The sequence below is a fragment of the Melanotaenia boesemani genome, chromosome 17, assembly GCF_017639745.1.
Source record: "Melanotaenia boesemani isolate fMelBoe1 chromosome 17, fMelBoe1.pri, whole genome shotgun sequence".
Taxonomy (NCBI): domain Eukaryota; kingdom Metazoa; phylum Chordata; class Actinopteri; order Atheriniformes; family Melanotaeniidae; genus Melanotaenia; species Melanotaenia boesemani.
In genome coordinates this window covers 14,921,816-14,937,304 of record NC_055698.1, presented here as the reverse complement: position 1 = coordinate 14,937,304, position 15,489 = coordinate 14,921,816, and the positions used below count along the sequence as shown (strand labels likewise).

Genomic DNA, 15,489 nt, shown 5'->3' with positions numbered 1-15,489 from the left:
TCACAGTGCCCCATATTAAGAATAATATTGGGGAAAAACTGCTAACAAACTAGCATAAATGGCTCTTTTTCTCCTTTGCTGCAACCTTGGATATCTACATCCGAATAAAATTGGTTCTCTAATACTGCACTCATTTACTGTGTTTTGCTTTTAACCAGAGTCTCTTTTGTTCCACCTCTTCCTATTTTTCTGCTCTGCTTTACTGAATTCATGGAACATAGTGGAAGACCTTTGGGGCCAAGAGACAATTGACTTGATGATGGACTCACCCGTCTCTCTTCTCCCTACTTGGTCTCCACACAGCATGTCTCATCATTTCTCTCAGTTACTGCCTTGCATATTTGACACAGTGTTAATGCACAATTACATCTTAAAACCCACTAGAAATATATGAGGGTAGCACTGCCGACTCCATTTTTCTGATTTATTATTATTATTGAGCCACGCACACATATTAAGAAACGCACAAGACACTCCAGTTTTAGCTGAAATCTCATCATGCATTATCAGCTCCGGCTTGAAATGACACTGATGGGAACACAACACCTGGGTGTCCATGTTAACCTTTACTGAGAATGTCAAATTATTATGTTTTTTTCTTTATAAAAAGACATTTACTGGACTCACATACAGGCTCTGAAACTGACAGCAACAACTTGCGGAAAAGAGAAAAATACAAACTTCGAACTTTAACTTTTTTTTCCCCACCCTGCAATCCCACAGATTGAGTGTCTTACAGTCACATATAACATGGACCAATCATGGATGAGCATTTCCCCTTTGGAGCTTTGTGAATGGGTTTGGAAAGGTTACGACTGGCATGAGCAGGTTACACTTTCACTGGCCGTTTTTTTAGACACAGACACAAAAATTAGGGTTTGGTTTAGAAAAAAATGCAACTGATGTTTATGACATGTTAGAAGGCACCATCTTCTATGGTTGCCTGTATGATGTATAAAGAGATTTTAAAGAGGTTTTGCACAAGACTGCAAAAGACCACTAATTTTAGAAACATAACTCTGAATAAAAGCAGCATGCGGCAGGACAGTAAGATCATGCAGAAGACAGCATGCAATCATTTATTCACTTTGTTTGATTTTTAAAAATGAAAAGATCTGAAAAATATTTCAGCAACTAAGAGCTTGAGATGGTGCATTTTGTAGCTAAAGAAGCAAATGTTTACCTTGAAATAAAAAACCTCTTCACACTATCAATCTACTATCCTTGCTAATTTTACTCTAAGAACACACACAATGTGAAACAGAAGGCTTCCTGCATTTTGTTAGACCCTCTTGTTGGTTCCCTCTATCCCCTCCTCTCTTCTCTTGTTTTGAGCCCAGTGTCTCCTCAGGGACTTATCATTTCAGTGGGAATATAATTTTGGTCTGTCCCTCTCACTGGGTGGCACAACATGTTCCAGCTGTTGTCAGGCCTCGTCAAAAGCACAACATTCTGTAATAGGCTTAACACAGTGTCTGCTTTCTGCACTGCACAGATTGCTAATAAAGGTGCAATGTGTTCGCTGGGATTTTAGCACCATCGGCCAAGTTTTAGCTTATCTCTCACTTGTGAGAGAGCTAATATGTGCATTATTGTTTGCATGTTTGTCAGAGATTGCATTTTGGCATGCATTTGTGTTAGGAGGATAATTTGTCTAGTGAATTTGCACATTTGTGAAGAATCATGAGCTCAAGGGGAGAATATTTTGTGTAGGAGTGACAGAAAGTGAGGACGAGTGAAAGAGACTTGTCACCACGCAGGAGGCTTCCAACATGCCATCATGGTTATCCTGGTGGCCATCTGAGTTCTCCAGAAAGTAAGGGATAGATTGAGTGTAATAACAAGAGCCAGACTGCATGAAGAGAGGAGGAGATGGAGGGCAAACAGCTATCAGCTTGAACAGCCTAGTCAGTCTGTCGCAGTGGATTTTAAAGGCCAAAATCTCCCCAGACAAGTGGTTAGTTCCTCAGTTTTTCTTGCTCTGTGTGTGGCAAGCATGAAATGTGAAGGGTTGGAGAAAAAAAAAAATAAATAAAAAAAACTCCATCAATCCTTCCTGCTCTCAATTTACTTCATCCACACTCACTCAATGTGTATTCTGTTCAGGTACTCCAGGGACTGCTGTTTAAATGTTACCACAAGAGTCTTGACGCTTGCTGCACACACAACTCAGCTTTATTCTTTCCTCTTCTTTCTAGTTGCTTTTTTGCAAGTACCTCTGAAAGCTTTGGTTATTGCTTTCTCATTGTTTCTTTAAGACTGAATAGCCTGTCAGCCATGTCTTCCTGGTCGTTTAGAAAGAGAAAGAAAAGGCATGGTGGGTGATGTGTTACACCCGGGTGGAGCTCTCGATTTCCTTAGGGTTCATTGATGGGGAACAAATAGCCGTAGCTTCTTAAAGATCTAAAGTGTTCGTGAGATGAGTTTGCGAGTATTAAAGTTCAGTGAGAAGTGTGGAGCATTGACCTTAAATAACAGACTAAAGATCCCGGTGACCTCTAAGGAACTTTATATATGATTTGAAGTGAATGTGCTTACATGGCCTGTGCTATGACATAGCAAAATTTTACTCATCTGTCATTGCATATACACAACAAGCCTCAAGTTCTCCCTCCTCTTCTAATGGTAGGTAGTATTGGCTGCCATGACAGAGTTTAGAGGATTAGTTGGGTTTTATACATGGAGAAATAGATACTCTTTTTTGAATCTGACCTATTGGCTGCACTCTGCTGACTCTATAAGATTTTATAACACCCAACATATGTTTTTGCAGTTGCTGGATTCAGTGTGGCTACATTCCCTCTCCTGGCTTGGGGATTTATAAGGTGGTCATTGTTATGCATCATGGAAGATAACAGAAGTTATGGAAGTAGCAGAGGACTCAGTGACAGTGTTTTTGTTTTTTTTGACAGTGCACAGCTTTACGTTTTAGCAGAAAATAAATCACAAAATAAAAAGACTGAGACTGGTTCTATCCTGATATTTTTTATACTTGTATATGTATATGATGGCAATTTAGGAATTAACCAGAAGTGGGCACTGTAGCAAAAAATTGTACTCAAATACTAGTAAGATTAACTCAAAATAACTTTCCTCAAATAGAAGAAAAAAGTTATCATCCACAAAATGGCTCAAGAACAAAAAAGCAATTTTGTGATCTGATAAATATATTTTAATTTATTTAGTTGATATATTTGGGCCCAAAAATACACAAAAATGTTTAATCTGATCTGAAAAATGTACTATTTATTAAAATAAATAAACACATTATAAAACCACAAACAACAGTTTCCCCTCCCTTTTACTATTATGACTATATGAAAAGAGCCTGTTGATCTTGGTTTTACATTCAGATACTATTAATAGATAATATATTCGTATAATTTAATAACAAATATCATTTCTCCTATTTCACATGGTCTATCCATATCAAACAAAAACTGAAATTAAGTTTTAGACGTGAACTTTTAAGTGAAGCAACATCAGGATAACTTCTTTTGGTTTGTTTATTACAGCGATAAAAATAATAATAATAATAAAAAAAACATAAATTCTATCATCTCAGTCCCCTAGTAGATGATGTCTCTGTCCCCTCACAAATGAACAGTACAACAACTGAGAACAAACTAATTTATTTAAAAAATAACCAGCCAGTTAGTGCACCTCTATCACGGTTATACTTGGATCTGCGATCAGGTTGGCATGGATCACGTGTCATCATCACAGCACAACAACACGACTGGGTCGCGTGGCGAGCTGCTGTTAGCTTCACGCAAAAGTTCACATCTGAAACTTTGTAACATGTTTCATATATGAGGTCAGAAATGTTCATCCTCTTTAGTTCTACTATTTTTCATGTGTTTCATTCCCTGTTCCCGAGGTGTGAAGAGTTAGCGCAACCATGGTGTGTGTGTGTGTGTGTGGTCCTGTGAATACATAGCTGTGTTTGATTGGTGAAACAGAGTCATGTGGTGATTGTTACTTCGTCCGATTGGTGAAATTGGCAGCCAATGAAATGTTAAATTTTGAAGGCGCTACTACTTTAGATCATTGGACAAGGCATGCATGATTTCCATAAAGAATAAAAAAAATTCTTATCATGAGATGTTCTTCAGTGTAATATATCCAAGATCCAGCAAGCAGACTTTGCCATTTAATGTCCAGTTTCTTTTCAAAATTGAGCCACTTTGTTTTAATTCAACATTCATTTAGCAACACATCCACATTAAGTCTTGACCTTTCAACCTTACACCGTTAAAACATTTCACTTATTGCGACAGAAAACCTGGAGAAGTTTCTACATCCAAGGGCAAAGGCTTTTTTTTTTTTACTGAACTGCGGGAAACACTGTGTAGTTGTAAATGCTGCATGAGCACAGACAAACTTCTGCAAAACACTGCAAGTGAACACATTACATTGCCTCATCTACAGGTACAAGATCTACCATGAATACATGCAAAAAAATAAAAAATAAAATAAAATAAATTAAAAAAATAAATAAACAAACAAACAAAAAAAAACTTGCAACATTCTCTAAATTCTTACACATGAAACTTTTCTGGTTTTGTAAAAGCACAGTTGATGCTGAATGATAAGCTTAGACCGAATTCGACATTTTAGAACAGCATGGCTTCATAGTAATGGTTTGGATGCTACTTTAGCCTTCATGTAATCTAGGTCTCTAAACCACCCACTAGAAAGATTTAGGTTATTAAGACATAAAAGCTATGACAAAGTAGGCTGTGAGGAGTTGAGCATCAGAAATCATGTATTAAACAAGAATGGGAAACATTTAGCTCAAAACTACAACTAGTCTCATGAGTTCCATAACACAGTCAGTTATAACAGTGGTGCTTATGTTTCAGGTTTTTGGAGATACTTTTCTGGCAATAGATTCAAAATAGTTAAGTATTTATAATATAAATAATAATATAAATAATATATATTTATCATATATAATATAACACTATAAATGTTCAATTTTGACATTTGATGGCTTGTGTTTGGATCATTTTCGGTTAGTTTACCTGATTCGCAACTTGTTGCATCCTGTTATTATTTACATTTCACAAGAGCCATGTTTTTTAGAAATCAAGTTGAAAATGATCATTCTCTTAATTTATAAAGTGAACATGAAACACATTCAGTCCTAACACTTACAAAGATTTGTTTTGTGGGGGATTCTTGCAGATTTTGTGCTGTAATCCTCTGTGCTGTTGGTCTTGTTATGAACAATCCTAGTATGTTAGCCAAAGCAAACAGTCTCTGATAACATTTCAGACTCTCCTCCCTGCTCCTCTGTGTGGTCCTCAACTTTTTTCCCTTTTTCTCACATGTGTGCGTATGTGCAATATTGGGCCTCAGGCTGCTGATTTGGGGGCAGTAATTGGCCATTAGACGAGGGGACAGGTGCAGCTGCCTCTGTTTTCAGCACTAACAAGACATTTCATCATGGTTAGCTTCAGCCTGGTGCTCTGATCAGGTCTTGTTTTTGTCACAAGATCACATATACACACAAATGTACATGCAGACGTAAAATATTCAGATTCACACTAGTGGTGTCAACAGAGTCATGTATAGATGGTAGATTAGAGGATTTGGGTCTAAAAACTGCCAATGTGATGTCTCAATTTATACCAAAATGTGACTGACCATGTGAAGAGAGGGCTGTTTAATGTTCATGGAGAAATGAATTAGGCTTGTTTTTATATAACGGCCCCATTTTTTCTATAGTTTGATTTCGGCATGTAAAACTGAATTTTACTGTTTTCCATCAGGTGACCTGTTTGAGTCACAAAGCTGTTGTGAAGAAAAATGCTGATCTTTTTAAAATATGCTTAGTAAAGATGTGGTATTTTGATTAAAAATATAGCAAAAAGCAATTTATCACACACACACAAAGCTTCTTGTGGCTACTTCCCAGAGGAAGGCGTTTCCTCATATTTATTCTGTTTGGGTGTGATTTATCAGCAGCACAACAACAGGCAATGTTATCATGTACTGATCAATAAGGATTAATCTCAGTTGATTTTTGTAAAGGTCACTGTGAAGGAAATGTAATTAAGACAAAGTACTGAGGTGTATTTTAAATAAACTGCTAGGGTATTTAACTACTATTTCTACCAAAGTACTCCAGTCAGCCATATTCTTGTGTGTGGATGATACGCACACACAGGGTGACTCTGTGGTCACCTGAAATTACTTTTAGGGTTTTGGATCAACATTAGACAGAGTTACATGCATCCCCTGAGTTTCCATTTCCAACTTCTTTTGCCATCAGCCTCCTCCCTGCAGCGTCTCACACACACACACACACACACACACACACACCTTTCCTGGCCGTCTCCCAAGGCAGTCAAACAGATTACTACGGGCGTTAACCTCATCGATCTGCTCCAAATGGCCTCCAAATGCCAGGAATTACATTTCAGACTGGAGGAGAAGGAAATAAAGTGCTGTAGTATTTCTCTCTGCTTTGCTTTAGAATTAAGTGCTTCTATGCCTTCTTGATTGTGTAGCATTGCTTTATCCTCAGGATCTATATGTATTTATTTTTGTATTACTATTACTTTTGTTGTCTTTTAGAACAGTGATATTTGTCACAGTTTATATCTCCTTCGAAAATTGTTGCAAAGTAAGGTGTCAGAAGTGGGGGAAAAACAAAAAGAGGGAGAGGTAGTTTACGTGGATTCAAATAAATCATCATTAAGAGATCTAAACATTTAAAATCTAATTACTTAAGAGTTACCATACATTTGAGTTTTAAAAATATCCAGTTTTCCATACTAATGGACTTAAAGCAGTGCTAAGCATCAGATCCACTGAATCCATCTTATAGTTATGAACTCCTCATTTCAGAGGTAAGGAGGGCCGGTTTACAATATTGATTGTACAGTTAATATCAGACTAATATTTCCATCCTCCTGCCTTTTTCCCTTTTATAGACTTTTTTTTCCCATTTTCCCCTTCACTAACTGCATGTCTTTTTACACCGGGTGTCCCATTGTATTCCATTACTTTTCTCCGCTCTGTCCCACTTTGTCCATTCAACCTCTGCTGCATCTCTGTAGCTAAATAGGTATTGATTAATATTGGAGTGGTTGTGCTACCTAACAAGAGGCTAAATATAGCCATCTCTGCAAGGGTCTTGCTGCGGCATCCTCCCTCATCTAGTGCTTAGAGTGTGAATACTCACACCGTTGGCATGACAACACACTGGTCAAGGCTTTATGAGCAGTTACAACAGATTGTGCGCTCGTGTGCATGTGTGCCTCTCAATGGTAATAGAGGATGAATGAAGGTGAGGGGAACAAAATGATTAGCTCATGAAGTGAATACTTATGAGAGGGAATTCTTTACGAAGAACTGTATTATGGGCACAGAAGGTCTGCATTTTTAGATTGGATGAAGAAAGGAGGATGGGAAGCTGAAAAGGGACACATGCTACGATTTGGACCTGGTTGTTTTGAGGGTACTCAGCCTCTGTTTAAGCACATTTAAGCTAACTAAGGATGATTCCTAACTATTTTTATATTTACTTGATAATAAATTAATCTGTAACAAACTAGTCTGGATTTAGGATACAGCCTTTTGTGATATATTATGATCATTGGTATGGGATTAATGGCTGGACATCACAGATGGGATTTTTTGTTTTTCTTTTCCTTACAGTGCAAATTTAGAAACATTTATTGACCATTTTATAAGTAGCTCATCAGATAAAAATAAAGTTCTAATTCTATTTTGCTGCAAAAAAAGCAGCAAAGACCTTTAATCAAAACAAACCAAGTAGGTCTTGCATTCATACTATTTGACCCACTACAGAACTTCTGCAGATTTTCTCAGTGATGCACTGCCTATCAACGGCTAATTCAGCATCCATCTTGCATCCTACCTGTACTGCGAGCTCTCATCAGCCAGTAAAAGTGAGTCTTATCTTGACTCGTCTCATTTCTTGCTCTGTCCCTTTCTCATTTTCTTTTCCTCTCTTCCTCCAATATTGTCTTCCTGCTTTTCTTTGCTTAATTAGCCACGGGGCGCATTCAAAACGATCGGTATTGAAATCTTCTTGCTAGTGTGTAACACAGTGGGTAAAGCTAAACTCAGCTGCAATGTCACATGGCATCCAGAGAGAAAACGTTGTGACGAGTGGGTTCTCAGCCTCAGGAAGGCTCCAGAAATGTGCATAATGAATGTCACTGTGCCATCAAACAAGTCAGGAATGCAGTTTTAAGGTCAGAAAGTTCTATAGTGCATCTTTAAATATGACCTGTAAAGTTGCTGTTACTTCTGTTACTTTCTTGTGTGTACAAGAGACAAATATAACATTTGTTTCTTTAATGTCCCCTAAATTCTCTATTACAACTCAAGACTTTGGTAATACTTTTTTTTTCTGTTGTCTTAGTAACACAATTTTCAACTTGAATGTTTTGTGTGGCCACACACACAAAAAATGACAAAGTATTATTTGACATATGACTTGTCAGTTGAATGTTTCTTTACATGGTCTTTTTTGTCTTATAGGGCCAAAAATATTCTAGTGCAAACAAACAACATTATATGGTCACATACCATCATATATGAGTTTTAAATCTCTTGTAGTCCCCATTATCTGCCATTCCCTATTTAAGATTAGCGTACAACTGTTTAGTCTTTGTTAGAGGCTGTTAAGGTTTATTGCATTAAAAAAATACTAACATTTCATTAAAATCACTCTCTTGTGTTCACACATTCATGCTTGCTTATCCATAACAGGTGTTGCAGATAGTTTTACTGCAGAGGGAGTTAAGACTATAACAATTAACCACCTACAGCATATTGTTGCTCTCCGTGCTAAATCAGCTTAAACCTACCATATCACCAAGTCCTATTGTATTCACTATGACAAGTTGAGTTGCCCACACTTATTTTTTGTTGCATGGTAACCACTTGAGTCACAATCCTAGAGTACCAGCCCACCTTGTTTTGCCAGTTGGAGAGAACTGAAAGATAAGTGTGCACTAATAGCATATCTGCTTTAATGGCCTACTGTTTCATTCAGCTGTGTGGCCAGGATAAGGAATACCAACTGTGTCTAATCACATCTTCTCCCTTTCATTTCACCTGAGGCATATCTGCAATCAAGGCTATTTTTGACCAGCAATACACATTGCTCTCTCCTGGCATCTGTAGGAAAAAATCCTATGCACCAGTATTTGGTCTTCTACTGAAAGATGAGGTGTTCAGTTAAATCCAAGCACATGATAAAATCTGAAAGTGGAGAGGTTTGTATAATGCAGAAACCCAGCTGATCAGTTCTTAATGTGGCTTACGAGGAATGATAAGTTGTGTATGTCCTTGACTTTAACTTAGAAACTAATTGAAGGACTCCAAGACTATCATCTTCCTTTTGGAATTGAGAATGACAACAGATGACTGCAAGAGTCTTCAGCTCAAGTTTACTCTTGTGTCAATCCTGCAGCCATTGCACCTGCTAGTGCACTTAATAAAGTTGCTAACAGATCACAACGTGTAGCCTCGTATTTCTGTTTGGAATCTCATTCCTCCACATTCGATTTTCAGTTTTTCAATCTATGTTGAGGAGGGTGCTCTGTTGTTCAGTGAAAAATCTCATTCAGCTGCTGGCTGATGGCTAACAAGGTCAAATGACTCTCCAGATGAGAAGTACTGTGTCAGAAGGCACAAACACACATACACACCACCTGCCATTCATTCAGTCTATATATCAGCTGTGCACAGGAACATCCTGAATTGAGAGGCAATAATAGAAAACTGAGTGGGGAAGTGTTTTCTGCTGATAGGAATATCATTACAAGCTGTGGAAATCGGGGAATCACAGCAAAGCCAGTTAGCCAGCTCATGTAGCAATCGATAATAACCTACACAGATTTTTCCTTTTCTTCTTGTTTTTTTCTCTCGTTTCACACATCCTTTCTCGGGTTGCTATAGTGATGTGAAATGGCTGCATTCTGCAGCACTTGATCAGAGCGGAGGATTGCTTTTTGCAGCCAATAAGCTGCATTGTTTTACGTGATGTTTTCAAGACAAACACTCTCACACAAAGCTGCAACCATACGTACCACAGTGCTTACAGACAGTTAGACGTTGCATATTAACTAAATGCTATGTTGTTGTTCATAAAAAAAGCATGCAGTAAGCTGACACCAATGAGTTTCCTAATTTTACAGTTCATTCATCGAAGCACGCTGAAGTTCAGTGAATGTAGCAGCTTCTCTTTCATACATAGCAATCGCTGGCTTTTAAAGTAGAAAGTTTCTGATTTTAGATTTTGGGGTTTAGATAAGTTTAACAAAGCATTACGGTTACATATATCCACCATTAGCCTCACTCAAATGTGATTTTCCTGTTACATTACCTAATTAAAATTTCCCTTCTCGCTGTCTTTCTCCTTTCCCTTTTTTCTTACTCTCACCTTCACATCTATCTGCTTCTGCAGTGTGACAATGCCAAAGGACTGAGGGCCTTCTTTGATGCCATATGCTACGGTCCCAAACACCTGATGATCTTTGGTGGTGTCTGTCCCTCTGTAACATCCATCATTGCGGAGTCCTTGGAGGGCTGGAATCTGGTCCAGGTAGGGGTTTTACTGTACATGTCATCATGCTTTTATATATTATCCTGTGTGATTATAATGCAAGGTGTAACTTGCTATCACTGGGTTTCTCAGACTGCAATCAGAAAACCCAAGTTTGCTGCTTAAGTGAGTTTTAAAAAATTCTTGTTCCTTAGTTTTGCTTTGTGTAGATAGGTCATAGGTTACAAATAACTAAACTCATGGCTAAATCCCACATTAACTGTGCCAGGGTGAATGTCCAAATCAGTATGGCTTTAATCCATGGAATCCCCTCCATATTACAATAACAACCCAAGTCAAAATTATTTAAAACCATAGTAAAAAGAAAAAAAAGCCATTGTTTAAAATGTGAGCCTGACATCCCTGGACAAAAAAGTTTACTACATGAATAGATGCAGGTTGAGATGCCAGATGATAGGTTTTCATTTTATTTATTTATATTTTAATAAACATGCTTCACCCACATATTTCTCCCATATTCTAAAATATGCACGCAGGGTGTTTTGTAATTGGTATAAACTAATCAAACGTATAACCGCTCAGGTCAGAGGGAGCTAATCACCTACATTCATATGTGGCCATTCAATTATTCTTGTTGCTAAAAGGCATTTACTGCTGTTAATTTAGTACATTCTCATGACTGCTCTCTGTTGAAATGAAACATTTCTAATTCTTACATGTGGTAAACTTTTGACCCCTCCAGTCACAGTGTCTTTGACTTCGTTTTGTATGTATCAGAGAGAGGAAAGGCCTTCTTCCAAATAATACATTTCATTTGCTGAAAACCCAGTGCAGGTTATCAGGCAGAGATAAGAGAAAAGGGAAGCTTGTGCTTCAAAGAGAGAGCATAATTCAAGAGGCTGCGTTTTGAACTGAATGTCACATATCGTGTCATATTTCTTCCGCTTGCAGTTACTGTGATTCTGCCGCTTTTCATTTTCCCTTTTTCTCGATATCTTGTTGGGGTCACTTACGAGTGAAAGATCAGCAGGATGAGGTGATGAAAGAATAAGTTATTCTTTTGTTTTTGAGTTAATTTCCTTGCGGTAGTGGCGTTACTAGTTTAGAAAATAAAGGTTGAAGTCAAGTTGAGTTTTTGTGTATGTGGTTTGTGTTTGTGTGTGTGATGTCCTGTCTGTCTATTGGTTTTTTAGGCAATGATACCTCTGAGAGGCACAGTAGCAATCTTCTGCTTTGCAGAACACTCTGTTTGGTACAGTTTGTTCCCCCAGAGCACTTTACCAAGGAGGGTCTTTTTAGCTATCAATACACAGACTGACTGGCTAGCCTTTTCCAAAAAGAAAGAAAGAAAAAAAAATCTCTCTGTGATGCTGCCTAACACATTACAGGAATTGAGTGGGAGTAACATGCAGAGGAGCATGGCTAATGCCATGATAAATTTTATGCAGTTTGCATATGAACAGTAAGACCTGCAGAACTGTATGTGCAAGGGAGCAGGAGCTTACAAATATCTTCCTCTTACATGTTAAGTGATGTTTGTTTTTACACATCCAGCCAGACAACCAAATTACATCAGGCTTCAGGCCACAAATTGTTTTGTGACCTGAAGCTGCTAATTTGCGATCAGCAGCTGTCCAGTTGTGTTGAGGCTTAACTCAGGTATCCAATGAAATGATAAGTTGCTACTATATGATGAGAAATTAGGAAATGCCATTAGTCTATGTATTTATACACTAGCCCAACATTCTTGGCTTTAGTTATGGCTCTGTAACAAAAACTTATGTTTCTAATTTGGAATGCAAAATATCATTTCAGGTCCTCATCAAAATCAAATCAAAATCAAATAAAAAATTATTTATGTGGCACTTTTCATACAAAAATAACTAACAGTCCTTAAAACAAAGCAATCAAGTGCAAACATATACATGCACGGAGACCAGAGTAATGATAAAAGCATAACACTGTGCATTAAAAGCAGCCTTCTAGCAAGTTCTTTTTATCTACACTATATTTATAAAGAAACACGTCAGTGTGCATTTAATATCGACAGATACATCGGCCGGCCGATATGTCGGGCCGATATGTAGTTTTTTTTTTTTACTAGTTGGCCTATAGTAGGTATTAACAGAACAGCGCAAAATCCCCTGTGGTGAAAATAACCACCTGTGGCTGGATTATGATTAGTTTCTCTGCTTTACATACTAAACATTGAAATTTGTTTTGATGAAAATTCATGTAATTTTAGGAACAGTCAGAGAGCAGCAAGGCTTCGTGATTTTATTTGACAGTTTCTGAAAGTGTACGTTTGAATTTCTTTTGTTAAATCCAAATAATGTATACAAAGCAAAGATTCAGTACAGAGTTATATTCATCTCTTTATTTTTATCCTGAGGATAAAGTCAAATGTGACCATTTCTGTGAGGTGCAGATGTGAGAACAGCAGCTGGTGGTTCTCATAACACATGACTGCAACGTTTTCACCTCATACTGTTATTCATGTTATTTAATAGGAGTTTCTCGGCACATAGACCAATTTCTGAGGAGACTGATGAGGAGGGGAAGTAGTTTACGCAGCTAGATCATTACCTATGGGTACAGGCTCATGGGAGAAAATGCAGAGCATCTCTGTTTCCTCCATTATAACCAGCAGATCCTAAACTGGTAGGATTAAGATCTTTTATTTTAATTAAATGTTCTTTGTTTTTTTTTTAAATGAGACAAGTAACATTGTTATTTTTGTCATTTTATATGTAAATTGAGGGCACAAAAGCAGTATTGGCTCCAAATATCGGCTCAAGCAAATCTGCAGCCTGTATCTGCTGAAAAAAATTGCCCTAAAAAATCCATATCGGACGATCCCTAGTGTGCAATGTTTTTCCTTAATTTTTAATTATAAGAGACACAGAGCTCTTTTTTTTATGTCAGCTGTGGTGGGAGGGGTTTTGTCTTATTGTAGCTTCAGGCTAGAATAATGCTTTTGTTTGAGTGTGGGAAAGAAAAGAGGGATTGATGTAAGAAAAAGAAGAGCCTCCCTGAGCCAAAGAGAAAGACGAGAGAAGAGGTGAGACTACTGCCAGTTTTGAATTCTGCACCCCAGAACTTTTCATGTGCCACATTAGTGGGAATCTGTTTTTAAAGCTGTGAATTCTGTCATGCTGTGCATTTATTACCTTGCCCTGGCATCCCTTCCAAAAAACTTCGGTTTGGAAAGAAATGGAGAATTTTCCATGGTGATTTTAGGGGCCAGGCTTAACAAGCTCATCATTTCCACATCAAAACAGGGAGCTGGCAGATACTATCTGCCTAGCAGAAAGCTGAGAACAGCCACGCTTGAAAAAAAGAGTTCACATACATCCATAAAATTAGCATCAATCAGTGTTGGTGCCTAATGAAGTCAGCATATTTGAAAAGCTCAGCCAAAATGAACTCACAGTATCTGGTATATCTGGTAGTTATGATGTATACAAACACATTTAAAGGAAATACTTATACTAAAATAGAGCAGTTTAATAAGTCAGTGATTTTTTTTTCTTGGCATGTATGATGATGTCAGGAAGGAAACATGTACTGTGATCTTCAATGTAAAGCACCTACAGACGTGGAGAAAATTGTTGATACCCTTCAGTTAATGAAAGAAAAAGTCACAATGGCCACAGAAATAACTTGAATCTGACAAAAGTAATAATGAATAAAAATTCTATGAAATTTAACCAATGAAAGTCAGACATTACTTTTTAACCATGTTTCAACAGAATTATTTAAAAAAATAAACTCATGAAACAGACCTGGACAAAAATGATGGTACCCTTAGAAAAGACTGAAAATAATGTGACCAAAGGGACGTGTTAATCCAAGGTGTGTCCACTAATTAGCATCACAGGTGTCTACAATCTTGTAATCAGTCAGTGGGCCTGTATTTAGGGCTACAGGTAGTCACTGTGCTGTTTGGTGACATGGTGTGTACCACACTCAACATGGACCAGAGGAAACAAAGGAAAGAGTTGTCTCAGGAGATTAGAAAGAAAATTATAGACAAGCATGTTAAAGGTAAAGGCTATAAAACCATCTCCAAGCAGCTTGATGTTCCTGTGACTACAGTTGCAGATATTATTCAGAAATTTAAAATCCAAGCGACTGTAGCCAACCTCCCTGGACGTGGCCGCAGGAGGAAAATTGATGACAAATCAAAAAGACAGCTAATACGAATGGTAACAAAAGAGCCCAGAAAAACTTCTAAAGAGATTAAAGGTGAACTTCAAGCTCAAGGAACATCAGTGTCAGATTGCACCATCCGTCGCTGTTTGAGTCAAAGTGGACTTAATGGGAGACGACCAAGGAGGACTCCATTGTTGAAAACAAATTTTAAAAAAAGTCACATTGGAATTTGCCAAACTACATGTTGACAAGCCACAAAGCTTGTCCTATGGACAGATGAGACAAAAATGGAACTTTTTGCCAAGGCACATCAGCTTTTGTTTACAGATGGAAAAATGAAGCATATCAAGAAAAGAACACTGTCCCTACTGTGAAACATGGAGGAGGCTCTGTTATGTTCTGGGGTGCCTTGAATCTGTGCAGGTACAATGAAATCTCAAGACTATCAAGGGATTCTAGAGAGAAATGTGCTGGCCAGTGTCAGAAAGCTTGGTCTCAGTTGCAGGTCATGGGTCTTGCAACAGGACAATGACCCAAAACACAGCTAAAAACACCCAAGAATGGCTAAGAGGAAAATATTGGACTATTCTAAAGTGGCCTTCTATGAGCCCTGACCTAAATCCTATTGAGCATCTTTGGAAGGAGCTGAAAGATGCTGCCTGGAAAAGGCTCCCTTCAAACCTGAGACAACTGGAGCAGTTTGCTTATGAGGAGTGGCCAAAATACCTGCTGAGAGGTGCAGAAGTCTCATTGACAGTTACAGGAATCGTTTTGATTGC

General features: G+C 37.8%; 1 protein-coding gene across 2 annotated transcripts in view; it reads left to right on the top strand.

Annotated features, from left to right (window-relative positions):
* gabbr2 (gamma-aminobutyric acid (GABA) B receptor, 2) overlaps positions 1–15,489 on the top strand; it is a 189,191-nt gene that overhangs the window by 35,026 nt on the left and 138,676 nt on the right. Inside the window, exons 1-2 of one of the 2 annotated variants that reach the window (XM_042012066.1) lie at positions 1,947–1,957; positions 10,457–10,594. In XM_042012066.1, the coding sequence (XP_041868000.1) occupies positions 10,520–10,594 (75 nt within the window). In that variant the 5' untranslated portion in view covers positions 1,947–1,957; positions 10,457–10,519. Of the gene's footprint in view, positions 1–1,946; positions 1,958–10,456; positions 10,595–15,489 lie in introns of those variants that run through there. The other variant, XM_042012065.1, reaches the window with a different exon arrangement.